Source organism: Sarcophilus harrisii, chromosome 4, assembly GCF_902635505.1.
Source record: "Sarcophilus harrisii chromosome 4, mSarHar1.11, whole genome shotgun sequence".
Lineage (NCBI taxonomy): Eukaryota > Metazoa > Chordata > Mammalia > Dasyuromorphia > Dasyuridae > Sarcophilus > Sarcophilus harrisii.
This window is the reverse complement of record NC_045429.1, coordinates 14,999,844-15,027,654: the sequence shown is the minus strand read 5'-3', so window position 1 is coordinate 15,027,654 and position 27,811 is coordinate 14,999,844. Positions and strand designations below refer to the sequence as shown.

At 39.7% G+C, this 27,811-nt stretch overlaps 1 protein-coding gene across 4 annotated transcripts in view; it reads left to right on the top strand.

The window, feature by feature from the left end:
- Nucleotides 1-27,811, top strand: part of PATJ (PATJ crumbs cell polarity complex component) — a 329,924-nt gene that overhangs the window by 1,870 nt on the left and 300,243 nt on the right. For all 4 annotated transcript variants that reach the window (XM_031969002.1, XM_031969001.1, XM_031969004.1 and 1 more), the window contains exons 2-8: nt 10,966-11,016; nt 11,113-11,279; nt 11,879-12,067; nt 14,498-14,637; nt 15,920-16,127; nt 18,924-19,052; nt 26,345-26,566. In XM_031969002.1, coding sequence (XP_031824862.1) covers nt 10,995-11,016; nt 11,113-11,279; nt 11,879-12,067; nt 14,498-14,637; nt 15,920-16,127; nt 18,924-19,052; nt 26,345-26,566 — 1,077 coding nt within the window. In that variant the 5' untranslated portion in view covers nt 10,966-10,994. The remainder of the gene's footprint in view (nt 1-10,965; nt 11,017-11,112; nt 11,280-11,878; nt 12,068-14,497; nt 14,638-15,919; nt 16,128-18,923; nt 19,053-26,344; nt 26,567-27,811) is intronic.

Here is a 27,811-nt window from a genome sequence, read left to right as displayed (position 1 = left end):
CATAATCAGTATCTAGTGAATATTTGCAGAATTGAATTGAGGAGGGATCCCAAGGTCAGTTTATAGCTGGAAGGGACCCCATAGCCCATATAGTCCAAAGAGCTCACTTTACAGATGGGGAAACTGAGACCCACAAATGTTGGATGATATTCCTAGAGTCCCAGGGAATAAGGGACAAATATACATTACTCCAAGTTCTCCCAATGGGAATGGGAACTGCTTAGGCATGTCTAGCATCCTTGGATTGTTTTCTATGTATTTTGGATTCTCTGTCCACACCTCATCCTTTTATCTATTCCCTAACTCCTACTGGGAGGAGTTGAAGATAGGAAAAGGCCAGTGAGCCTAATCCCACCCCCAGACTTTTCTTATTCTGTGCCTGAGTACCACTGCTAGGAAGATCTCTGCCCCTGGGAAATTCCTCTCTCCTTTGTGGCCAGATAAGTCTGTTTACACCTCCTTTGCTGGGGGGGGGGGAGAAGAGGGGCTAAAGATTGGGTGGTTTTAAATTTGGGGGTTATAGCAGTAAGTCTTCAAGCCAACCTGCTCATTCTATGAAACAGGAAAAACAGGTGGGAGAACCCTCTTAGCAATTCCGAGGAAATATTAAGAATGAGGGTTCTGAATATTCATTTAAGAGGAGATAGCTTGGCCCCCTGCCGAAAGCATTGACCCTGGAGTCCAGAGTATCTCCCGGGGGTTTGCCTCCTTAACAATGTTGCCGTTACTGTATTCAATGTTACTGTTCTGGCTTTGCTCATCTTACTTTGCATCAGTTCATATAAATCTCAGGTTTTTCTGAAAGTTTCCTGCTTGTCTTTCCTTCCTTCCTTCCTTCCTTCCTTCCTTCCTTCCTTCCTTCCTTCCTTCCTTCCTTTTTCCCTCCCTCCTTAGTTCTCTTTTTTCTTTCCTTCCTTCTCTTCCCTTCCTTCTTTCTTTCTTTCTTCTCTTCTCTTTCTTTCTTCCCTTCTTTCTTTCTTTCTTTCTTTCTTTCTTTCTTTCTTTCTTTCTTTCTTTCTTTCTTTCTTTCTTTCTTTCTTTCTTTCTTTCTTTTCTTTCTTTTCTTTCTTTTCTTTCTTTCCTTTCTTTCCTTTTCTTTCCTTTTTCTTTCCTCCCCTAGACCCTGCTCATCCTTTCTTATAGCACAAATAGTATTCCACCACAATCATATACCACATCTTGTTGAAGTCATATGAACCTTTGACCTCAGTTTTCCTCCTTTGCCTAATAAAGGGGCTTAATTAGCAGTTCACCGAGGCCCTTATGGCACTAGACATAGGATCTCATGATAATCCTTAGTGAGACCAATGGTGTCAGGGCAGTTCCCTGATTTGGAATTCAGTCAATAAACATTAAGTGCCTATGATGTATCAGGCACTGTGCTAAATTCTGGAATTAGGAGAAATTGGGAATTTCTTGGAATGTGCTAGAGTTGGAGTAAACCTGAAGCCATCTAGCAGAGCCTTGCACCTGACCAAGTCATCCAGTCTTGCCTGAAGGCTTGCAATAAGGAAAGAGATCCCCTGCTAGGGAAGTGTTTCTGTTGCTGATGTGTTAAATTTGAAATCAGGAAGAGATGAGTTCAAATCCTACCTCAGACTCCTATTACCTAAATCTGGGCAAATCATTTAATTAGAATCTTAATCTCTCAGCTTCTTTATCTCTAAAATGCCGATAAGTACACTCTTATTTCTCTACATCACCAACTAAAGCACTATTTAAATACTAATTGTTATTATGAACTTCTTGGAAACCTATTCCATCTTAGGTTTATTCTAGTTTTTCTCAACTCTTGCCCCTCTGTCACTTTTCCCCTTGGCAGAATGGGGACCCAGAAGCTGGCTTGTCCAACTTGTTCCTGGATAGGTATTTTCTTATAATTCAGTTCAAATCAGCAGATGTTCTCAAAATCCTTTCATTTTAATTCACTCTCATTTCTGAATAGATTCCCTGCTCCCCAACCTAGTCAGCTATCTCCTGGAACCAGAGAATTTTAATAAAAGTTAGATTGAAGTCATTCAGCAAAACTAACTGACCTATCATGGAGACTGTGATTCAATAGATCTTTGTGATTTTGAAGTTTCCATGACTAAAACAGTTCTTACTCTCAGGGAACTTAAATTCTATGGGTGACTGTATTGCTTCTATACAAATAATTATGATAAAAGGAAATTTGAAGAAAGAGGAAGCATTGATACCTGGGGGGATGAGGAAAGGCTACACCAGGAAAATGAATTTGCTAGACAGGAAAGTTAGCCTTTTACTGAAAATCCTTCACAACCTGATGCTTAGTTTTTTAAAAAGTATTTCCCAATTACATGGAAATTTTTTTTTTATTATAGCTTTTTATTTAGAAGTTATATGCTTGGGTAATTTTATAGCATTGACAATTGCCAAACCTTTTGTTCCAATTTTTCCCCTCATTCCCCCCACCCTCCTCCCACAGATGGCAGGTTGACCAATACATGTTAAATTACATATAAACTTTTTTAAACAAACGTTTAAATATTTTTTGAATTATAAATTCTTTCTCTCCCTTCAGCCTCTCTCCTCCACTGCTTGAGAAGGCAAGCAATTTGATATTGATGAGACATGTGTAGTCATACAAAACATTTCCATGAAAAACACATTAGCCATGTGGTGAAAGAAAACCCAAGAAATAAAATAATTTTTCAAAGTTTAGAAAAGTATTTTTCAATTTGCATTGAGTTTATCAGTTCACTCTCTGGACATGGATAGCACTTTTTATCATGGGAACTATGGAATTATCTTGGATCATTGTCTTGATCAGAGTAACAAGGTCTTTTCCAGTTAATCATCCTTAACAGTATTGCTATTGTACACTATTCTTTTGGTTCTGTTTACTTCATCAGTTTTTTTCTGAAAATTTCCTGCTCATCATTTCATATAGTACTATAGTATTCTATCACAATCATATACCACAACTTGTTCAATCATGCCCCATTGGTCATCACTTCATTTACAAAAAGAGCTGCTATAAACATTTCGTACAAAAAGGTCCTTTTTTCTTCTTTAAATGTCTTTGGGATCCAGACCTAGCAGTGGTATTTTTAGATCAAAGGGTATGTACAATTTTGTAGCCTTTTGGATATAGTTACAAAATGTTCTCTAGAATGGTTGGACTAGCTATTAATTCACAACTCCACCCAGTGCATTAGTGTCCCCATTTTTCCACATCTTCCTCTATAGTTAGATTCCTCTTCTTTCATACTAATCAATTTAAGTATAAGATAGTAGAGGTGCTTTAATTTGCATTTCTCTAATCCTTAGTGATTTAGAGCATTTTTTTCCTTGTGATTATTGATAGCTGTGACTTCATCTGAAAGCTTACTGTTCATAGTCTTTGACTATTTATCAACCTGGAAATGACTTTTATTTTTTTATAAATTTGGCTCAGTTCCCTACATATTTGAGAAATGAAACTTTTATCAGAAAAACTTGCTTTTCTTCTAATTTTGGCTGCATTAGTTTTATTTGTGCAATTTTTTTTTTTAAATTTCATGTTATCAAAATTATACATTTTATTTCCCACAATCTTCTGTGTCTCTTGTTTGGTCATAAATTCTTATCTTTCCCATAGATCTGACAGGTACCTTTTTCTATTCTTCCCCAAGTTATTTCTGTTATCACCCTTTATGTCTAAACCATTTACTCATTTTGACATTATCTTGCTATGCGGTATGAAATGTTGATCTCTGCTTAGTATCTACTATACTGTTTTCCATTTTCTGGCAATTTTGACCAAATGTTGAATTCTTACCTCAAGAGCTTAGATAGGTTAGATAAGTTTATCAAAATACTACATTGCTATTGTATGTTATGTACTTAATCTATTCCACTGATCTACCACTTTGTTTTTTAGCCAGTATCAGTTTATTTTGGTGGTTGCTGCTTTGGAGAATAATTTGAAATCTGGAACTACTAGAGCGCCTTCCCTAACATTTAAAAAAAATATATTCTCTTGATCTTTTTTACTTTTTGTTTTTCCAGATGAATTTTGTTAGTATTTTTCCTAGATCTTGGTAGCTTGATTGGTGTGATACTCATTAAGTAAATTAACTTAGCTAGAATTGTCATTTTTATTATGTTGGTTCAGCCTATCCAGGAGCAATTAACATTTCTCCACTTGCTTAGATCAGCCTTTATTTGTGTGAAAAGTATTTTGTGATTGTGTTCATATAATCTCTGAGTTTGTCTTGGCAGTTAGATTCTCACATATTTTATATTATCTGTGATTATTTTTATATCTTTCTGCTGGGTTTGTTGGAAGTATGTGGAAATACTCACGATTTATGTAGATTTATGTTGTATCCTGCAACTTTGCTGAAGTTAATGGTTTCTGATAGTTTTTTTAAGTTGGCTCTCTACATAAACCTGCAGAGTGTGACATTTTGTTTCCTCATTGCCTATTTTTTATGTCTTCAATTTCTTTTTCTTGTTTTATTGCTAGCTAGCATTTCTGATGCAAATTTGAATAATAGTGGTAATATTGGACATCCTTGCTTCACTCCTGATGTTATTGGGAAGGCTTCCCAATTGCACAAATTATTTGTGCTTGATTTTAGATACATATGGCTTATTTTAGAACAATTCTATTGATTTCTATTCTTTCTAGTATTTTTAATTAGAAAGGACATTATATTTCTTTTTCTATATATATTGATACAATATGATTTTTGTTTTGTTATCGATGTGGTCCATTATTCTGATAATTTTCCTGACATTGAACTGGTTCTTCACTCTTGTTATAAATATCACCTGATTCTAGAGATTAATTGTTCCTTAAATTTGTATATTCACTTGTGAATCCATCTGATCCTGGAAACTTTTTATTTGGAGCTCAATGATGGTTTGTTCCATTTCTTATTTTTAAGATAGGATTATTTTAGTATCTATTTCCTCCTTTGTTAACCTGGGCAGTTTCATAATCTGATTCTAATTTAATTCTGAGGATTGAACACTAAGCTTGGGCTCAGGAAAACCTGAATTCAAATCAAAGCCTCAGACATTTACTTGCCATACCACCCTTGTGCATCGGAGTCTGATAAACTCGACTATAACATAGTAATGTCATTTTGGTCATCTTTGAGAATGAGGGGCATTAACCCAACCCAACCTAAAATTAGGATAATAGCAACACCTCCACCCAGGATCAAATGATAAAATATTTATATAGTGACTGGATGCCTGACATAAAGCATTTGCTTATTCCTTTCCCCCTTATTTACTTTACCTATGATGGACTCCAGTCTTATACGGGTTGCCTGAGGGTACTGAGAGATAAATAAGTCTGGTCTTATCTGCTCAGGTGAGTTCCAACCCTGTTTCTAGACACTTACAAGCAGTGTGACCCTGGGCATATCACTTAACCCTATTGTCTTCAAAAAACCAAAACAAACCTGATTCCCAAAGCCTTTAGTCAGTTGATCTAGAAACATTGATTGTGACCAGAAACAGACAAAGCACACACAAAGCAAGGCAAAAAGCCCACCCCTGTTTTCAAGGAGCTCACTGCTGAATAGTGGCGCCATATACTTTGTGTATACAATATGTAAACTGGGTAAAGTGAAGAGTCTCAGAGGGAAGCCTGGGAAATTTGCTCCCTCAGGTCACGTCCTTGGGATTTGTTTATACCTTTCTCTTTTCCTGGAACGTTTTCTCTTCTCTGCCTATTTATTCAGAAGTTTTCTCTTCCTTGAAGGCCCACTTCAGAGGCCACCTCCTTCAAGAAGCCTTCCTTGGTCCCCTTCCATATTTGGTCTTTTATGTAGTGTTGAAGACTCCCCAAACACTTCATGTCCACGGTCTAATTCAAGGTGTTAGGACCACTGATTTAGAGGCAAAGAGGACCTTAGAGCATTGGTATAGTCTCCTTGTTATACTCACAAGAGTTTTACCTCCTAAAAATGACTTCTTTGAATCATTCTACTACATTACACCTACTTAGAATCACAGAATCATTGATTTAGAGTTGGATAGGAACTGAAAGGCCAGCAAGCTCAGTTTTACAGATGAGGGAACTGAGGCACAGGGATTGTCAGAAGGGGGATTTGAGCTCAGGTTGTTCATACTCCAATATCCAGAGATTTTGTCCAATGCTGTGTGCTACCTTTTTGAATACTACTGAACTCCTTAGAGGTAGAAGCTGTCATTTCTCATCTTTGAATTATTAGGGCCTTACAGGACACCGTAAACACAGTAAGTGCCTACTAAATGTTTAATGAATTGGTCACAATGTTGCAGAATACTGGGCCAAGAACAGAGTGAGTCTTGTGGCATTCCACTAGAGACATCTCTTCATGGAGTTCCACAGCATATAATTGCAAGATTTTGTTCAGTTGTTTCAACATGTCCAAGTCTTTGTGGGTTTCTTGGCAAAGATCCTGGAGTGGTTTGCTATTTATTTCCTTCTCTAGCTCATTTTACAGATGAGGAAACTGAGGCAGGCAGGGTTAAGTGACTTGATTTGATTAAGTGAGGCTTGATTTGAATTCTAGTCTCCTTGACTTCATGCTTGGTTCTCTGCCCCTTACACCACCTAGCTGTCCTAGTGAAAGACATTTTGCTGAAATTTTCTGGTCTTTTAACTCTATCTTCATGTCTTGTAAAAACGAAGTATATCATGTCTGACCCTAATTGTAACTAACTCCAGTTCCCAGTTCTAGAGCCCCAGAAACCCAGTGACTCCCCAAAATCAATTGAGGCAGGAAGTTCCAAAGTCTGTTGATTTCTGCCAGGAGCAACCATATTGGGCATTTCCTGGAGCCTCAAAGGGTATAAATAGGGTTCCAGGGCAAGCTATAGAAATCATTCCATTCAGAAGAGGCAGAAGGTTCCTGGCTGTCTCTTTACGACTGGAACCATCCTTCTAGGTTCCAAACACTCGGAGGTTCCTGATTTTTTCTGGGATTATCTCTGCTCCAAATTTTGATACTTACAGATTTGGAACTCTGTCTTTCTCATGTTCTTTCAGGAAACCACCTTTCTTAAGATGTCATTAGTGAAGTCGCCTTTTGTGTTCTACCGAGCAGCCCAGATTTTTGCCTCCTTTAATTGGACAATTTCCATCTTCCTGAAGCCAGTGACCTCTCGGCCCTTGGTAACCATATTGCTAAGGCCTTAGAGACCTTCTGGTAGCCAACCCATGAGCATTTATTAGGTGGCCTTTTAGAAGCCAGGCACTCTTCTAAGCTTTGGGGATACAAAGGGTAGAAAAGGAGCGGAATGGGCTTCCTTCCGAGGTGGAGAATTCCCACTTCCTGGAGGTTTTCTGGAAAAGACTGAACAGTCACATATCGGAGAGGGGGCTCCTGGACTGGATTAAATCATCTCATGGCTGCCCCCTAATTCTAGAATTCTGTAAATCAAAATTGACACACAAATGCTAGCCTGCTAAGGAGAGCTCATGTTTGTCTAATACTTGGGCATTGCAGCTTATGTGTTATCTCGATCGATCTGTGAGCTAGTTGTTATTATTCTTCCCATTTTACAGGTGAGGAAACTGAGACTGAGTGAAGGCTTTTTCAGACACTTAGCTATGGAATCTTGGGCAAGTCACTTAAATTCTTTAAGTCTTAGGTTTCTCATCTGAAAAATGGATATAATAATAGTACGCACTTTACAATGTTGTCTGAACAGCAAATGAAGTTGTATTAACTAATAAGAACAGCTGGAGAATGTAGTGGATAGAATGTCTGGCCTGGAGTCAGTAAAAATCCTTTTTCATTCAATTGAGGCCTGAGAAACTTATTAGCTATGTGACCCTCGGCAAGGCACTTCCCCTAATCTACCTCAGTTTCCTCCTTTGTAAAATGAGTTAGAGAAGGTCATGGCAAACCATTCTATTATCTTTGCTAAGAAGACTTCAAATGGGATTATGAAGACTTGGACGTGACCAAAATGACTGGTGCTGTTATTTGTTAAATGATGTACCCAGAGAAAAAGAGCTAAGAAGTGTCTGAATCAAAATTTGAATTCAAAACTTCAAGCCCATCTTACTGCTTCCTTTTAGTTATGATTGACAGCAAGGGTAGAATAGACCTCCCAAATGTGTGGATAGGAAGATGAGATCGTTGTCCAGTTGTTTTTGATCATATTCAATTCTTTGTGACCTCATCTGCAGTTTTCTTGGCAAAGATACTGCAATGTTTTGCTGTTTCCTTTTCTAGCTTATTTGACAGATGAGGAAACCGAGGCAAAGGGAAGTGACTTGCTCAGGGTCATACAGCTAGTAGATGCCTGAGGTCAGATTTGAGCTTGGGGAGAGTAGGCTTCCTGCCTTCAGGCCTGAGCACTCTGTCCATGAGTCCCCTAGCTGCCTCAAGCTGAGGTTAAGAAGGAGGGAAAGGATAATCATCTAAAAAGGAGGCTGGTCCTTCCCATTTCTCATTAGAGTAGAATCACTCTTGGCTTGGTGATCAGAGCTATCTTGAGTGCTCCAGGCGTGTACTAGTTTGTTGACCCAAGGGGCAGAACCATTCTGTTCCTCTCCATAGAGAAAGTTCCTCGTTCCTGGAGATGGCCCAGTGCCCTGGCATGGGAGGAATGTGCCCTGCTCACCTTGCAGAGACAAGCTGGTGTGCTGGCCACAAGGGCTGGCATGTGGGCAGCGGGGAGAGCGAGGAGCTGCCCCATCCCGGCTGCTCTTTTATGCCGTGGGCTGCCCTAGTGTCGGACTGTAGAGAACTCGCCTCCCTTTCTCAGTAACCCCTAGTCCCGGCACTCAGCGTTGGGGAGTCTGCCTGAAACTGGAGAAAACATTCTGCGTTCACAGTCCCTCCCAGCTTCAGGTCTGTAACATAATCTCTCTGGGCCTCAGTTGTTCATTGATTAAAAATTAGGTGATGGGGAATGGTGATCCCAAAGGTCTCTTCTGGCTCTAAAGCCTGTGGTGGTGGGGCCCGAACTTCCTAAATGTCCCCTTGAGAGTGCTCTGGGTAGGAATCCAGTTGAAGTGAAGGAGAACTCTTGGTTCTGTATTTGGCTTGGACAAAGCCCCAGCTGACTTTTAATTGTTTACTCATTGACCTTATTCTAAAGATTATGAGCTCCACCAAAGCTTTAGTCAATGAGGCTAAAAAAACCTAATAGAAAACAAAGATGATGGGACACTCTGATAAAACCCTAGGTTATCCTAGTTACCCTGGCAACCGGGATAATTGGGGCAGCTAGGTGATACAGTAGTTAAAGCAGCAGGCTGGACTTGGGAACACCTGGCTTCAAATACAACCTCAGACACTCACTAGCTGGGTGGGTTCCTTCACTTTGTTTGCTTTGGTTTTTTTATCTGTAAAGTGGAGACAATAATATCCTCCTCCTCCCAGAATCCTTGTGAGCATCAAATGAGATAATACATGAGATGAAAAAAAGCACTTAGCACAATTTCTGGTGCCATATAAAAGTTAGCAATTATTATTATCATTTACTATTATTGTTGAGTTTTGAGCTAGTTTTTGTTTTGAGAGTACAAGGAGTAAAAAAACTAGGCTGAGAGCTTAGTTTTGGTCACAGGCTACTGCCTGTCTTACCTGAATTAAAACATGGAAATCTTTTATTCTTATGTACAAAATATTGGGCAAGGTCATTTAGATTTAGAGTCAAGCACAGCATGGTTAGTATCTTCAAGGTTCTTTGGTGTTCTTTGGGGACACAACAAGTACACGGGAAGCTAGAGCCAAGGTATTGGAGGAGACCAAAAGCAGAATTTAGAGAAGGCATCTTTGAGTGTGGGATTACTGATCTCTCTCTCTCTCTCTCTTTTTCTCTTTCTCTTTTTTCCCCCCCTGAGGCAATTGGGGTTAAGTGACTTGCCTAGGGTTTCAGAGCCAGGAATTGTTAAGTGTCTGAGGCCAGATTTGAACTTGAGCCCTCCTGACTTCAGGGCTGGTGCTCTATCCACTGCACCACTTAGCTACCCCCACTGACTTAACTTTTGAAGCAATATGCAAGACATTGAGAGGTAGAGCTGAGAGAACTGCCTTGGGAGGATCAAATGTGCAGAGATGGGAAATACTGAGCTCAGGGAATAGTGTGCAGTCCTGTGGCCAGAATATAGCTGAGCATGTGGGTGAATATGAGTGTGTGAATGGAAGGAAGGTAGAAGATCTGAGCTATTTTATCTTGGCTAATAAGGAGCCACTGAAGACAACTGAGTTAGGGAAATGATATAGATCTTTTTTTGAAATTAGGACTATCAGTTGGCAGCTTTTTGAAAATAGAAAGGAAAAGACTGGGATTATGGAGGCCCATTGGCCATATTGTGATTTATCAGATGTGGGGTGAAGAGGGCCTGAATTAGGATCTTGTGAAGGGGTTTTGTCACTTGATTGGATGTGGGGGTGATACAGAAGGATTTTGATTGTTGTTTTGATTGTTACTAGAAGATTGATAGAATTTTTTATCAATAATTACTTGGTCCAACCCTCTCTTTCATTTCACATGTGAGGAAACTGAGGTTGAGAGAGGGCAAGGGAGAGTGACTCAGGTCACCCAGATGGTCAGCATTAGTGGCAGGATTGTGGTACCCTGGACAAACATAGGGGTCTTCAGAAGGGTGACTGGTTCATAGGGAATAAATATTTTTATTATGAATCTGTTGCATTTGAGGTGTTTATGGGGCATTCCTAGTAGAGAAGGACTATAGGTAGTTGGTAATGAAGGCCTGGTGCTAAGGAGAAAGAGGAAGGTAAGTTATAAGAATGGTATTCTTCAGCTTTTGGATTCTGTCCACATCATTCACAAGACTGCACACATACCTGCAGTGAGTGATGGAACCAATATCTATTCTGTCTGTCTGTCTGTCTGTCTTTCTCTTCTCTTTTTCTCCTCTCTCCCTCTCTCTCTCTCTCTCTCTCTCTCTCTCTCTCTCTCTCTCTCTGTCCGTCTTTGAATAGATACATGTATGGATAATTGCATATTAAATGCTTTTTTTTTCTAAATCCTTAGATTTCTCTGGTTGAAGAAAACAGTTCAAGATGCCCGAAAATCCGGCAGCTAGTACGTATACAATTTCTATCTTATTTACAGTGTGATGAGTTCTCAGGAAGGGATGGAAGACCATTGGCATTTAATCAGTGTTTTTATCTACCACAGATAAGCTGCAGATCCTGCAGGTCCTTGAGAGGCTGCAGATGAAATTACACGAGAGAGGGGATACCTCCCAGCATGAGAGACTCGTCCTGTTTAGTGAGACCCTGAAGAGCCCCCTCTTCAATCAGATCCTCACAATTCAGCAGTCCATCAAACAGCTGAAAGGGCAGGTAGGTTCCAATCCCTGGGCTTCCCTCTTGAGTTGGTGTTAGGGAGATGGGTGGATTGATTATAAGATGTTGGGATTTGGGAAAGTCCCAAGCCTGGGATTACAGAATTGGAAAGATGAGCCTTGAGCACTATCTTAGCTTTCTCAGCAATTGGTCTTCTCATTTTGCTTGAAAAGTTGGCTGGGTCCTGGCCCAGTGTTTCGGCCCAGTCAGAGCCAGTTTTTCGGAAGTTGGCCCCAAATTGGCCTCCCGATTATATTCCCATCTTGGATCTCATAGTGTTCATTACTAGGAAAGTGAGTCCGGAAGAATGCCATCTGTAAGGGGGCTAGCATCTGACGGATGTACTATCTTGTTCTCTGACTTCCAGATGGGGTCCAAGGGCTACTGGGCCATATCTGTTTTATATCTGCAACTTAAGAGTCAGAGTTGCCTAGAGACCAGAGGGGTCAAGGGCCACACAGTAAATAGGGGGTAAAGGACCTTGGGTACACGTCTTTATGATCAGATTGCTACCTGTTAGACCACACACTGCCCCTGAAGCACTATATAAATATTGTGTTTTTTTCTCTCTCTCTGTTTCTCTTTCCCCCTCCCAGCTTAGCCATATTCCTTCAGATCGCTCGACCAACTTTGATTTTTCAAGGAAAGGCTTGCTTGTGTTTACTGACAGCTCAATTGCTAATGGGAATGCCCACACAACCTTTAATAACTCAGGTGCAGTGTTTCCTTGGACGCCAAGATCAGGAAATGAGGAATTTACTTCTGTTATCCAACAGATGGCCCAGGTAAGTCAAGTCACATTTTGTTCCATGCAGATTCTCCACCTCCCTCCCCCAACAGCTCATTTCCCACCTCCGTGACATTGCACTGGGTGTCCCTTGCCTAGAATGCGTCAGCTTCTTGTATCTTGTCTACTTAGAATCCCTAATCATCTTCTGTGCTGAGTTCAACACTATGAAGCCTTTTCCAACACGCCCCTGCCCTAGCTCTCAGGGCCTCCCTCTGCAAAATTACTGTGCATTATATGAAACAAGGTTTTCTTCTGATAGAATGTAAGCTTCTTGAAGGAGGAGATTTGTATTGTGTTTGTGGCCTTACTTGGCGTGTCATAAGGGAATAAATAAGCATCTATATAGCACCTCTGTATGCTAAGCACCATACTAAATAAATGCCTTTTTAAAAAGAAACAAATATTACCTTTGATCCTTAATAAAAACCCTGAGTCGTAGGCCCTATTAATAACCGAATAGGTATATAGATTAAAATTATTCCCATTTTGCATTGAGAGGGATAACTTGTGGTGCAGAGGATAATACGCTTCAGAAAATTCCAATCTGTTCTAAAACACTTGCTAGATGTATGACCCTGGCAAGTCACTTCACTGTTTGCCTCAGTTTCTCTATAAAAGGAGCTGCAGAAGGAAAAGAATCTGAGATGGAATGAAAATGCCTAAACAACAGTATATATTTGCAAATGGGCTTGGGTAGAGGAAATTCTTCATGGGGAACATCTTATCCTGATTTGACCACAAGTCCACCCACCCCTCCATCGACTTTAGTTCCTCGCTCTGCATGTGTTGTTGTTTTGTTCGCTTGGGTCCAGCTCTTCATGCCCATGTTGAAGTTTTCTTGGCAGAGATTCTGGAGGATTTACCATTTCCTTCTCTGGCTCAGTTTACCAATGAGGAAACTGAGGTAAACAAAGTGAAGTGACTTACTCAGAGTCATCAAGCTAGTAAGTGTCTGGTGCCAGATTTGAAATCAGGAAGATGAGTTCTAGAGCCCTATCTACTATACCACTGGCTGCCCATCCTGCCATCTAGTAGGTGCTTAATTAATGCTTATTTATCCACTACATTTCACCTTTTATCTCTCCACTTTTCCTCTTCCAAAGAGCCAACCCTTCAAGGAAAAAGATCTTAATAAATATTCGTGGATTGATTGGCAATTTTAATTTAAAATGTATTCTCATAGGTTTTCATGTCTTTGCTTTAGTTGTTATTGTGAATGTTAGGGGGATAGCAATGAAAACCTTTCTCCAAACGGAATTGGAGGCGAACATGGCCCAGTCTTGCCCTGACCTGATTCTCCTACAGCTTGTCAGCACAGAGGAGAATTGGGCTGGTTCCTTGGAGGGGGAAGGCTCTCTGTAATCTCCCTGAGAAGTGATTTGATTCCTCCCTCCCTTCTGCCTTTCCTCTTCGGATCCTATTAAATACAACAGGATTGGCAGGAATGGATTTGATGCCCTCTTAAAAACTATATTCAAGGATGAGAAATGTTTCAAGTCTCATCTTTGTCTAATTTCTCTTCGAACTCATATATATTCTGTAATTGATCTTTGACATTTGGGACCAGATTTGTCCCTCACCTGAAGTCATTGATGAAACTTGCCTTTGCCCGTGAGCTTCAGCTTACAATTGGAGACTGATTTGAAAAGAGAAGGCCAAATCAGATAGCAAATTCATTAATTTTAAAAGCGCCACTTAAACCAGAATCCCTTACTTAGCATTATCACTTTATTCCATTTCCTTCATTGTTCAACGTTAATTTTGGGGCCTTGCTTTTGTTAGCCTCCTGGCATTAGAAATGCTACTCTTTCAATTAGTGTGCTATTAATGGAGTGAATAAAATCCTTGGCAATCAGGCCTGGAGCCGCGGCTTTTAAGATAAAGCCCAAGTGAAGGGGGATTCTTTCTCCTAGTTTTTCAGGTTGTCCCGATAGAGAGCGATATGAACTTGTCATTAGATTAAAAACAGGATGCCTTCTCCCCAAGGTCCTCCTTGTTTTGGGCTAAAAGCACCTCCGTTGAGGATTTAGAGCCTTGGACTCTGCTTCTCCGAAAATTTAATGAAAGAGAATTTTTTGTAAGAAACCAGTGGGGGAGAAAATCCATACCATTTTGAAGATGTTTGCAGAAAACACACAATGGGAAGCAATATGACCTCTGAGAGTTGTTCTTCCTCTGGGGATTCAGCTCATCGTGGGAAAGAAGTGTCAAAATGCTTCCCTAACTCCCTGAGATTTCAGAACATCCTAGGGACTGACATTCCCTGGATTTGATTTTTCGTGACATTCATAAAGCGAGAATTTTCCCAGAAATCAAAATGCTGGTCGGTTTAGTCTCAGAACTGTCCAAAGCAGCCTCATCTGTGCTCAGCAGTTTCAGAGCTAGCTCAGCATCAAGCTGTGGATTTTATTTCTCTCCCCATCAGGGCAGACAGATTGAATATATAGACATAGCAAAGCCATCCACTGGAGGCCTGGGATTCAGCGTGGTGACCGTAAGAAAGCCAAACGCAGCCGGCGTTGATCTCTTCGTGAAGGAAGTCCAGCCGGGAAGTATAGCAGACAGGTAGGGGTTCTTATGTCTGGCTTGGTTTGTTTCCTCCACAGTGATCCTTTTTTAAAAGAAACAATCCTTTGCTGATCCTTAATTTTCCCCACCATATCTCTTCAAGTCCTTTGGACTTCTGTGGACCTCAGTGATTCTGATCTGTGAAATGAGGGAGATTGATTGGATGGCTCCGGAGGGCCCTTCCACCCCTAGGCTCTGTCTGAGGAGCGGAATTCTGTGTATAAGTCCTGCTTGGCCCATATGGCAGGATCCAGGGCACGAGGGGAAGGAAGTTGTTCAGAGGCAGTGAAAAGCTTCCTGAGAGTTTGAGCTTTGGGGTCAGAGTGATTTCTACCTCATTTAAAGTCTTTAGGCTGAAGCCGGATCGCCATTTATCATCTTGTAGTTGTTCCCTCATGGCCAACTCTCCATGACCCCATTTAGGGTTTTCTTGGCAGAGATACTGCAGAGGTTTGCCATTTCCTTTTCTAGCTCATTTTACAGATGAGGAAATTGAGGTAGACAGGGTGATGTAACTTAATTTTCCTGGAGTCACACAAGCTAGGAAGTGTCAGGCCAGATTTGAACTCAGGAAGAGAAGGAGTTTTCCTGACTCCAGGCTTAGCACTCTAACTATTGCACCACCTGGCTGTCCTTAAGTTGGTGATCAGGTTTTAAGAAGTGATTATCCTGGGGGTGGATGGGCTTTCTAAGAAATAAAATTGGGAAAAAAAAAAAAAAAGAGAAGAAAAGAGGGATCTCACCAAAAGGGAGAATTAGATTAAGGAGGGAGAGGTTGGATAATATGCAGGAATTTGTTCCAGAAGAACAATGCCAGAGGTTGGAGAGGTCATGGGATGGGAGGCCAGGAAGAGGCCAGCCTAGCCTTGAAGTTAGTTGCCTTTGACTAGAGCAGTTTCAGCCTAGCATTGAAGCCATATCTCAGCAGGTTGGGGGTGGATTATTTGGAGGCACTGGGGAGGAAACAGATTGGGTGGGTGCGGGGAACACCTCCTAAGTTGTTTTTGTTTACCTTTAAAATCATTAAAGAAATCCAACATCCCAACTATTTGCAGGATGCACACAGTGTAACTTGTGTTAATTAGTTAATGTGTGCTCGATGCAAAAACATTCTGAAGTGCTAAGTTGTAGTCTTTAATTGAAACAGTGTCATAAACAAAAGAATTCTGGAGCAACCTGCTCAATGGGGAGGCCGCATGTATTGGGTTTCTGTGCATTTTCCTCTGGGAAGTGAAGGAACCGCTTAACAGAAAGAAAAATGTCTTTTCCCTCTTTCTAGGGATCAGCGACTAAAGGAAAATGACCAAATCCTGGCCATCAATTACACCCTTCTGGACAGGAATATGACCCATCAACAGGCTATAAGTCTGCTCCAGCAGTGCACAGGATCTCTGCGGCTGGTCGTCGCCAGGGGTTCGCGACAGTGGCCAAGCCCGAGTTCTACTAACCTGAGCGATACTCCTCCTCCTCCTCCTCCTCCTGAGAAAGTGAGTCAGAAAATGGGAAGAAGGCTATTTCCTGACATGAATGAATGAAATGAGTGAATAAAAAAGCATTTTTAAGTGGCTTAGTATTTGCAACCCTCCTTGCACACTTTATTGTGGAACGTAGAGAAGATTGACACACCCCATCCAGGGACACCGAATATTAGTCTTGCTTCTGATTCCCGAAGCGGGGGAGAAAGGAAGAGGAAGAATGTGCCCAGGTGGTTGATTAGGTAGGGGAAGAGACTCCCGAAGTGTTTAGGGAAAGGCAGTCTCCTTGTTCGTCAGAGAGAAGCCTCCTGGTCAGATGTTCCTCTGGCATCGCACTGTGGCTGATTTGGGCAGAGAGATGGTTAGTTGATTTGGAGCCTATGGAGAGGAGGGAGGGAAATTTTGATTGTCTTCAGAGAATCATCTGATCATAGATTTAGATCTGGAAGGATGAGTATAATCCTGTCATTTCAGAGATTAGAAAACTGAGGTCCAGAGAGGTAAACTAGCAACTCAAAGCTCATTAGTGTATGAGTGGGATCTGGCTTCATTAAAAGCAATTAGCATTTTCAGAGGCAGGGTAGTTCATAAGGAGCTTTTTTTTTCTTTTTCTTTTTGCTGTCACTTTCCCAGAAGGTTTTGTGTTTGCTGAGCTTCAGAAGACAAATTGAGCTACATTAGGAAAACGAGTCATTAGTCCGTCCCATGGAACCTGGGATCAGGAGTATTCTGCTTGGTCCCAGAGGGCCAAGCTAGGAACTCTGGTATGTTGAGACAGATGTAGACTTGCTCTTATAGAGATTTGCTTCTTCTCAGCTCGTGCTCTTAGCCTATGACTCTCCCCCAAAAGTGGGTGACCACTAATCAGTGACATAGCCAGGATTCTCCTAGATGTGAGTCAGACTAGAGGAGCTCTCCAATTCTGTGACTGAGTTTAGTTATTATTCCAATAGAAGATAGGGAAAGGTTTCTTTCTTCTTTGATGCCATTTGTAGCCAAAGAATTAGTTTTTCCTTGACCTTGGATTATTTATTTTTATTTTCTTTGCAAAGGATCTTTTTTTCTCCTAATTAAATGTAATTTTCTTTAAACTATTTTCTTTTCCTCTCACATCCCCCCCACTTTAAAAAAAAAAAAAAACTCATGTAAAAAATGGATAGTCAAAGAAAATTGACCATGTCCAAGAAATAAAAAATGTACTTTGTACTCTGAACTCATCCTCTCTCTGTCAGGAGGTAGGATCTTGCTTCATCACAGGCCCTCTGGAATCCTGGCTGATTATTGTACTAATCAGAGATTTTAAGTCTCAAATTAGCTGTTTTTTTCAATGTTGTTGGTATATAAATTGTTCTCCTGATTCAGCTTATTTCATTGTATCAGTTCGTAACAGTCACTGTGTATCAGTTCTTAACAATGTTCCTAAGTTTCTTTGTTACTTCTTTCATCATTCCTTACAGCACACTTATATTCTGTAATACTCTTACAGAATAATTTATTCTGCCATTCTTCAATTGATGGGCACCCCCTTAATGTCTAGTTGTCACCACAGAAAGAACTGCATAAATATTTATACATATAGGGCTTTTTCCTTTTTCTTTGGTTACTTTGGGAGAGAATCCTAGTCATGATATCTTTGTAAAGGATTTTTATTTAGAGCCAGAAGAAATGTTAGGGGCCAGCTAGTCCAACCACTTCATTTTAAGAAGCTGAGCCTCTTTTTCCTTTCTCTTCCCCTCCCTCCTCAAAGGAAGTGACTTCTTAGGCTTGTATAGTGAGCAGTTGACTGGGGTGAGGATGGGCCCAGTATAATTTTTTCCCCTTGATACCTTGCTGCCTCAAATCAGAGCAGTGTCTTGTGACATGTCATTTCTGAGACTCAGTTTCTTCAACTATATAATGGGGTGAATAAAAGTCATCCAGTATCTGTTCTATTTAATGGAAACTTTTGTCATTGTTTTGTCTTAGTATATGCTTTTTAAAGAAAATAGGTTCTTTCTTCTTGATAACCTTTATGTTCTGAATTGCTCTAATAGAGCATCCACTAAGCAATAAGAATAAACGTGTGTGTTTTTGGACGGAGGTCACGCGTTTTTAGAATGTGTTGCATAATTCCAATGGAAGTTAGAACAAGATATCAAAATGTGTCTCTTTTATGTGGAGTTTAAAAATGACCTCCATATTACTCCACCTGCCTCCAATCCCTTTGCACCCGCTGCCACCACATCAGTTTGCTTGAGCACTAAATCATCTGTGGCTCTCCAGTGCCTAAAGTCTTTAGACATTCAAGCCTCTGAGTGATTAGAGAAGTCAACTGCCTCTGTATATACATATCCTATGTCCCATCCAAACACAGGCTTAATTCTCTTGCCTCCTTGGCTTGCTTTTCATCCAGAGCATCTTCTGGGTCAATCTTTGCTTGTTAAAGTACTGCCCAGTTTCCAAATTCTAATGCCAGTCTTCCATTAATAGAACTTGACCATCTTTCTGTTTCTTACTTACCTAACCTTCTCTGTCTCCATTTCATTATTTCTGTGTCTCTCTTAGTTTTCTTTGTCTCTTCATCTCTGCTTGTCTGTGTCTCTCAGTAATGTACACATTCTATATCTACTACCAAATAAATGGTTACTGCCTTGAGAGCAGGGACCTTGTCTTATTAATCCCTTTTTAATAGCTTGCATATAATAGGTATTCAATATTTTTAATAATTGCCGGGTTTGTTGAGTGGGTGATGTTCCTTTCCATACAGAAAATCCCTAGAAATGTTGATGGTGGCTGACTGTAACAGATGTTTTTTGCTGTCAATTATAGATTTGCTGGGGTCATATTGAAGATGTTGAACTTATTAACGATGGCTCCGGCTTAGGTTTTGGAATTGTCGGTGGAAAATCGAGCGGCGTTGTTGTGAAGACGATTGTTCCTGGAGGCTTAGCACATCGGGTATGTGGCTGTTCTGTGTGCCTGTTGGTTTTTTTTTTTTTTTTTTTGTCATTGTTCAAAAAAAATTATTGTTTGTATAAAACTTGGTGACTTTCAGCAAAAACAAATACAAATCACAGCTGCAGAATTGCAGGATTTGGGGGTAGAGAGAAAACCCATGGGTCATTTGGACCAACCCATAGCTGGAAAAATAAAAGGCCTGACAGGTTACAGTGTGGGTATGTGGAGAGAGTGTCCGTTTCTGCAAAATCATTCTTCTTAGAGGTCTGAACAGTACATAGGTGTTCTCTGATAAAACCTTTTCAGCATGGAAGACATTTTTGCTGGACTATTAGGAATATAATTAAATGTTTTATTCTGCCTGTTCCCACCTCCCTCTGACTACCTGGGTTTCTAATTAACCAAGCCTAAAAAGCCTTTTTTAAAAAGGGGGATCTATAATCAATTAGAACAAAAAAGGCATCTTTTGTCTTCCCTTCTAAGAGCCTCCAATAGCCTTATCCTGCAGTAGAACAGTCAGAGAAGGTGCATGGTTACCTTGGGCAGGTTTCTCCATTTAAGGTCCTTCCTGCCAGTTTGCAGTCATGGGCCATGGGGCTCTCCACTGTCTTGGATTTCACTTTGCCAAGGGAAGAACTGTTCCTTGACATTATCTCTGGGAGCCGGCCTACCTTAGGTTGTTTATCTTGGGTGCCTCCCTATTGCTACTTCTGTACCATTTGTCACTTTTGTTGCCCCTTACCTCCATAGCCAAGGGGCTGGCCTCTGGTCTTTCCTCTTTGACTCTTCACTGAAAACTGGGCTTCTCGTTCCTATAAATAACTCATGTTCAACCATGAACTGTTGCTCTCATCAATATCTCAATTTCATTAGTGCGTCTGATCTCAGTGACATGATAGAGGATGGCGAATTGATTTGGTTAAACTACATTACACTAAGGTTGCTCTTTTCCCTGCTGTTATTCCTCACAACCAGTCTTCCCTCCTCCCTCCTATTAACTCTCTATGGACAACCGCTCACCCAAATAAATCTTTTGTTGGGTGCAGTTGTAAGTGAAATACTTTGTCCTTACCCATGTCCCTTAAATCATATCATGTTCATCTTTTCTACTGAAGCGTAAGGTTTGGGGTGGTGGCAAAAAATGCCCTTTTTGTTCCATTTGATTCTAGATCCTTTAAAAAAAATTAGAATTGCTCTCTTTTGCTTTTACCGTACCAACATTTCTTGATGTATCTCTCCTCTCCCCCATCACAGAAAGCCGTTGGTAATAATAAGGGATTAAAAAAAAAGGAAGGGGAAGAAATTATAATGATCCAGATTGCAAGTTGGCCATCGTATACAGTTTTTCACACTCATTATTCCCTCACCCCTATACCGTTGGGGGAAGCTGCCTTAACATTTCTTTTCTCTGGGGCCAAACGAGCATTATAGCTTTCCAACATTTGTCCTCAATTATTTTATTGATGTTTATGCCATTTGCATTCTTGTAATCATTGTGTATATGTTTTTTTGGCTCTGCTTGCTGAACTTGTATCAGTTCATATGTTGGATACTTCTGTATCCATCATAATCAGTGTTTCTTATAGCTCAGTAATTTTCCATTGTATTCATTTGCTGCAACTTGTTTAGCCATTTCCCATTCCCCATCAGCTTAGTTCATTCCCCAGTCATGGGCATTTACTTTGTTTCCAGTTCTTTGATGCTATAAATATATTGGTATAAATATCTTTTGGTTCTGTTTCACTTTAACAAGTTTATTCTTTTAAAAATTGTTCTGCCCCTCTCTGATGGGACCCTTCCAGCGAAGGGGGCCGGTGTCTATTCCAGAAGGACTATGGGATGGGGCTAACTTGCCCTAAGTAAAACCAGTCTTCCCGTGACTCCCTGATGCATAAGTTCAGTGTCACTGGCAAGAGTGAAGGGTCTACAGTGGATAGCTTGTTTATTTTATAGGCCCTTGAAATGTCGAGAGAGTGTGAAGAAAGTCATGTTGAATAGACTCCCTGTGTTGATTTAGGGAGATGTCCAGGCTGGTCAGTGGTGGATGATCTGTAGTGTTGGAGGTGGACACCATGAAAATGGGATCATAGATCCACCAGGGTTTGGGTATTTCCTTTGCTGATTCAATTCATAGTTTTTTTATGATATAGAAAAAATTGGTGGGGCTAAAAATTTTCCCTTCTTCAGTCAACCTAGTGTTGAACCTCTCCAAACTTATCAGGCTGGTTTTGAGATAACAGGTGCACAACCAGCCATCAATCACCAGGCCTGGGAAAGAGCAAGCACACTTGTCATTTGGACTATGTAACCATCAAGAACTCAGGCTCACCTCCTTCCTTCACCATAATAAAACTTTGCTTCAGCATTATCCTGTTTCTTAAAAGAGAAAATAGTTGTGGGGCCCCACTGTTGATACTTGACATCCTTTGCTTTTGGGTTTATATTTTGCTCCTGCTCTTTGACAGCTCTTCTTGATGTCGAATTACCTGTTCAGGTGCAAATTCAGCTCTCTTTCTTTTAATTTGCTTGCCTACTCTACAGATTATGGAAGGAGAAGGCCTCCTGCAAAATTCAAATAAAAGCCAGCAATTTGAGATGCAGGAATGAAGAAAGTTGCCTGTCATTTCAGAGCCTGCCCTATCTATCAATCTGACTAATAACTGTTTTTGCCTTTGACTGATTCTTGAGAACACCTGCTTTTCTGTAATGAACAAAATGTTTGGCTTCCAGTGACAGATGCAAATTAACTGCCACAGTTTAAATTAAGCAAGAGGTGAAGTAAAATTGGGAAAAATAAATATATAGAGTGCATTTTAAAAGAGAAAGGCAAGCAGTCAGTTCAATCCAAAACTATTAAGTTACTTCCCGCTACAAAGCGGTTCAGTCCAATTCTACAGACATTTAGTAACTGCCTACTTTGTGTCAGACATCAGGGTTCAAAGCCAAAATTAAATGGTCCTTGCCTTCACGAAAAGGATATTCTGCTAGGGAAATAAAAAAGAATACATATCGGGGTGTTATTTTGGCAAGGAAAAACTCATCTACTAGGGGGATTAGAAAAGGCTCCACATTGGCCAACGCCCTTTTGCTGAGCGTTGAAGGGGGTAGAAATTTCACAAAGTGGAAGAGCATTCCATGCAGGAGGGGCAGCCTCCTTAGGAGGTGGAATTTTATCTGTAGAGGATAACAATGAGGATGGGATGGTCTGCCGATGTCATTGGTGAACCAGGTGCCTCTTTACTTTCCTCTATCTCTAACTAAAAAAAGAGCAATTCTTTAAAAATCTGATTCTGTACCAGACTGCCAGAAGGTCCTAACTGCTTGGGGGAGAGGTCCAGTACAAGCCTAGGCCTAGATTTGAATCCTAACTCACTATCTCTGTAACCTTGGGCAAAGATCACTTACTGACTAGTCTCTACAGATAACATCCCACCCTCCAAAGAGGGCCTATCTCTCCTGCCTTGAATGCTCTCCAGCTTCCATTGGGTGAAATCTTTGGCCTTTTTCAGCCAAAGGGACCTTTCTTTATCTCCTGGTTGGTAGTGCTTGCCTTCACCAAAATCACAACATTGAATATTCTTTGCATCGACTAATTTGTGTACAAACTAATTTTTATCCAGTAGAATATAATTTTTAATATAGATTGGAGCCAGCTTGCTCTTTACATAACAGATTAATTTGACTTTTATTTTAGAGGAAGTAGGAAACCACTGAAGCTTCTTGAGAAAGGGGATTGGGTGATATAATCAGATTTGGGCTTGAGAAATGTGAATTTGAAATAGGAATTGATTGATAGGTGCTTGGGGGGGGCATAGAAATAAAGAAGTTAGGAAGAAGTCAGGAGTAGTGAGAGCAGGTTTATGGGACAAGAGAATATGTCTTAAAGGCAAATGGAGAAAGAATCAGAAACTCAGAAAAGAGGTCAGGCCTATAGATAGAGATATAGGATCCATCTGCAGAGAAGTGGTGGTTAAAGGTATGGGAGTTGGTCTGAGAGATCAGAAGAAAGAATATAGAGAAAACACCTACATTTATGGATCAGAAAGATGGTGAGGACACAGAGAAATGATTAAGAAGCTAGGAAAGCCAGGGCTGAGCTAGCTCTGAAGTTAGTAAAATGGGGGTGAGGGATTATATGATGTCAGAGAGCTCAAACTTCTGATCCAAAGCCAATAGAACCAGATCAAAATGCTATGTAATTGGGAAATGTTTAACAAAATAAATAAATATACAATGCAACATAAAAAAAAAAATTTAAAGGAAGGTGAATTTGACACTTATGAGAATGATGATGATGAAGGAGATGAAGGGTCATGTTATCTCCCCCAGTAAGCTGTGAGCTCCTGGAGGCCTGGTTCTCTCTCCTTTTTTTACTTTTCTTTGCATGCTTGGTAGCTTAACACAATGTCTGGCACATAGTAGGTACTTACTAAATGCTCATTGACTCTTGACATTTTGAGGGCTGTTCAGGCTGCACTTGGACTGCATTTGGAGGCAGTGGCAGGGAGTTGCCTGAACCTACTGACAGCCCAGCAGTTTTTCTCAGTTGCAAAATGAATGCTTCAGTTTTGTGTACCAACTTTACTTTATTTTGTGCTGTGTGCCAGAAGAGCAGAAAATGGTTCTTACCTTCCACTTGAGGCCTTTCATTTTGCATTTTTAAAGAATTGCTTAGCAATTCTTTGGGAACGCTACTCAGGTAGAAAGAAATTGTAGGGAAAATGCTCCCAAGTGGTACTCTAATAATTAGGATTTTCCATTCAGTCATGGTCAGGTCTTAAGGCATTAACCTGTTAGTAGAGGCTTATTCAGGGGGAAGGAGTCTGTTAAATTCACTAATGGATCACATTTCTTCTCTTGAAAAATGCTAGTGGGTTGGACTAATATTATTTGTTGGAAGAATAAGGGGATAATCACAGTAATAACAGCTTATATTCATAGAATGCTTTCTGATGCAAAGCACTTTCTGGGCATTATCTCAGGTACCCTGTGGGGAGAATTTTTCCTTTGAAGTTCCCGATCTGAGCTCTAGTCATCTCTCCTGATGAGTGATCCATCCATCAGTGATTCGGTGAACTAAGAACACCGTGTGGGTTGGCGAGAATGACAGAGGCAGATTTGCGTTGGGACAGGAACAACTTTCTGAGAGAGCTGACCTGAAGTCAAAGGAAAGGCCAGGGGTGTTGAGTCACCCTCCTCGAAGGGCTTTAAGTGGATGGTTGGTAGTTGAGGATTTTATAAAGGGGATTTTTATTGTAGAAGGTTGTTGTTTAAGGGTTAGGGATTGGACTAGATGACTCAGTGATTCTGTTCTTTTAAACTTTCAAGTTATATTTATTTAGGTATCTTTATCTAAATCTTTGACTACATGAAAGGAACTCCCCAAGTTAGGTCAAGTCAATAAGCATTTATTAATTGTTCTAGACCCTAAGAAAAGAAGCTATGCTGATGCAGTTTGGGAGCCCAGCCAATGTTCATGGTTTTAGAGAGTAAGCTGAAGCCCCTGCAAGTTAGATGATTCCCATATCATGCAGCCAGGTTCTCAACTGGAATCACCATCTTTCTGATGCTGGGATAGACTTTTATCCACTGTACTACACTGTCTCTTGATCTTAGATGATTCAAGTCAGTTTACCAAGAGAGCTGTAATTTACATGTGATGTCATTAACTTAGCTTTTGGTAAAATATATCTTAGTAAATATTTATTGAAAACTATATACACACACACACATATATGTGTACATATATATCTTAGTAAATGTTTATTGAAATGTGTGTATATATATATCTTAGTATATATTTATTTAAATGTATATAATCAATAAATACTTATTGAACTATATATTTTAGTAAATATTTAAATATATATCTTAGTAAATATTTATTGAAGTATATATAACCAGTAAATATTTATTGAAATATATATCTTAATAAATATTATAATATATATACACATATGTCTTAGTAAATATTTAGTGAAATTATATATCTTGGTAAATATTAGAATATATATGTAAATATTTAGATATATATCTTAGTAAATATTTATTGAAGTATATACAATCAGTAAATATTTATTGAAAGTATATTTTTAAGAAATATTTATTGCAATATATATACATATATCTTAATAAATATTTAGTGAAATATATATCTTGGTAAATATTTATCATGATACATATATCAATAAATATTTATTTAAATATGTATATATTTTAGTAAATGTTTATTGAAAAAATATATCTTCATAAATATTATTAAGTGACCACTTTCTAATATTTTTGCAAAGAAGATGGGGGAGATGGAAACCAGATGGTTAATACAATTTGATAGGTTCAGAACTGGTTGAATGACTGACGTCAAAGAGAAATCATTAAGGCTCAGTGTAACATGTGGTTTCCAGTGGTGCACCCCAGAAATCCGTTTGGTCCTGTATGCACTTTTTATGAGTAACTTACAAAGGTGAATGGGCAGTATGTTTGGCAAATTTGCAGGTGACAGTAACTGAAAGGGAGAGTTAACGTACTGGATGTCAGAACCAGGATTCTCAGAGATCTTGACAGGATAAAGCATTGAACTGAGACTAATGAAACAAAATCTAATAGGAAAAAAAGTGTTTCATTGGAGTATTAAAAAAAAAAGTCTTCTCAAGTGCATTTTGGAAGAAGGTCAGTTGTTTTTTTCTGAAAAGTATTTGGAAATTTCAATGGATTTCAGGCTTAAGGTGAGTGAGAAAGGTGATATGATGGCTCCTCCCAAAATTGTGAGAATTTGGGTTGTGTGGAGAAGTGTAATGTCTTAGAATGAAAGAGCTTTTCTCTAGATCCTGTGCTGTTACATCTCTTCTGGTCCTTAATTCTAGGTACCCTGATTTGATAAGCTAGAAAATATCAAGGCAGAATGCAGCCAGGTTCATCAAATGGGAAGCAGCATCATCCATTTGAAAGAGGGTCTAGGTTCAAATCCTGCTTGTGTGTCCACGTACAAATTGTCAAGTCATGGAACATAGAATTTCCAAGTCGGAGGATCTTATGATCCTCTAATCCAATGATATATGAACTATCCCTGGCCTCTAGGAGCTTCCATTCTATTGGGACGAGGGATTCAACACCTGTATAGATAAAGAAATCCAAGAGGGAAGGATCATGTTTCCCTATGGGTTAATGTCTTGCTTTCTTCCATTCATATTCCCAGAACTTTGCAGAGTGTCTAGAACATAGTAAATACTTAAGAAATGTTTTTTTTTTTTTTTTTTAATTCATGCATTCATTTTTTTTTTTTTATCTTGAAGAATGGAAAGCTTCAGACAGGAGACTATATTTTGAAGATTGGCAACACAAACGTGCAAGGGATGAGCAGTGAGCAAGTTGCTCAAGTGCTGAGGAACTGTGGGAATTTTGTGAGGATGGTAGTGGCAAGAGACCCCATCGGGGAAATTTCAGTGACTCCTCCAACTCCAACAACCTTGCCCGTTGTAGCACTACCATCTGTGCCTACTTGTAACCAGAGCTCTGTGAGTATATGCTTCCGTCTTCAGTCTTTTAAGCTACATTTGCTCTATAGCATCCCTTTTTTCTCTGTACTACTGGAGTAGATCAGCTATCCTCATGAGTCATACTGGTAGACTCTAGGTTTCGGAAAAGAAGAATAAAGGTGAAGGGAGAGGGGATATAAGATAAAGATCAAGGAGGAAAGAAAAGGGAGAAATTATATGTGCTGGCAAGTCTGGCCTATCTTTGGCAAACTCAGAAATCACTTTCACACAGTACCTGGCACAGAGTAGGTACTTATTGATTAGGCTTGACTTTAGTACCCTTGCTGGCCTCCTGAAGTGATGACAGATGTGGGATTAGTAGAGCTGGAGAGCAATTTGGAAGTCATTTATTGCCACTTCTCAAATGAAGAAACTGAGGCTTAAGAGCAAAGTGACTTGTCTAGTTCAGATTGGTGGAATGGGAGTCAAAGGCAGCGCTCTTTCCATTGTTAAATGTGACATCCACAAGTGCTGGTCTGACAGGAAGCGCTCTGTTTCTATGTGACCTCAGTTTATTTAGCAAGTCATTTTGACTCCCTGGGCCTCAGTTTTCATATCCATAAAATAGGGGGATAATTAGATTAGAACAGAAGTTCTTACCCTGATGTCTATGAACCTGTTCCAGTAGTCAAATGCAATCAATGCTTGGTAATAGCTGATAATTATGTTGCTGTTGAAGAGCTTCATAAGGAAAAGGTCTTTTAGCTTTGATTTCTAAGGGCCCAAAGGGACCTGTAGATCTCTTTTAGTGTTAGGATTTAGCCTATTTAAGATTTGTAGTTCTTTAATTTTTTACAAGCTCATTTATATGAGTTCTGATACTTATTGTGTCCCCTTTCCTTCTCTTTTCTCACATATACCGTGCATTCTAGGGGTGGGGAGGAAAGGGAAGTTTTTGGGAAGTAATTTCTATATTTTTCTTTTCTTTCTTGTTTAAAATAAGTTTTCAGTTTAAATTATTATAATTTTAAAAGCCCTTTTAAAAAAGTGAGTTTTGATTTCCTTTCAAAATAGTATTGTATTGATTCCTTCTTCATCTATTCTTAATGATATTGAAAATCCAAAGCAACTCAATGATTTTTTTTTAAGTCAGCCTCTAAGATAATATTTTTAGTTTAAGCCCTAGTATAATATCTCTAACATTTAGTCCCAACTTAAGATCCTTTCTTTCTTCAACTTAAGGTATCTCCTTATTTTTTGTTTTCTTGTAATTACTCTTTGGCT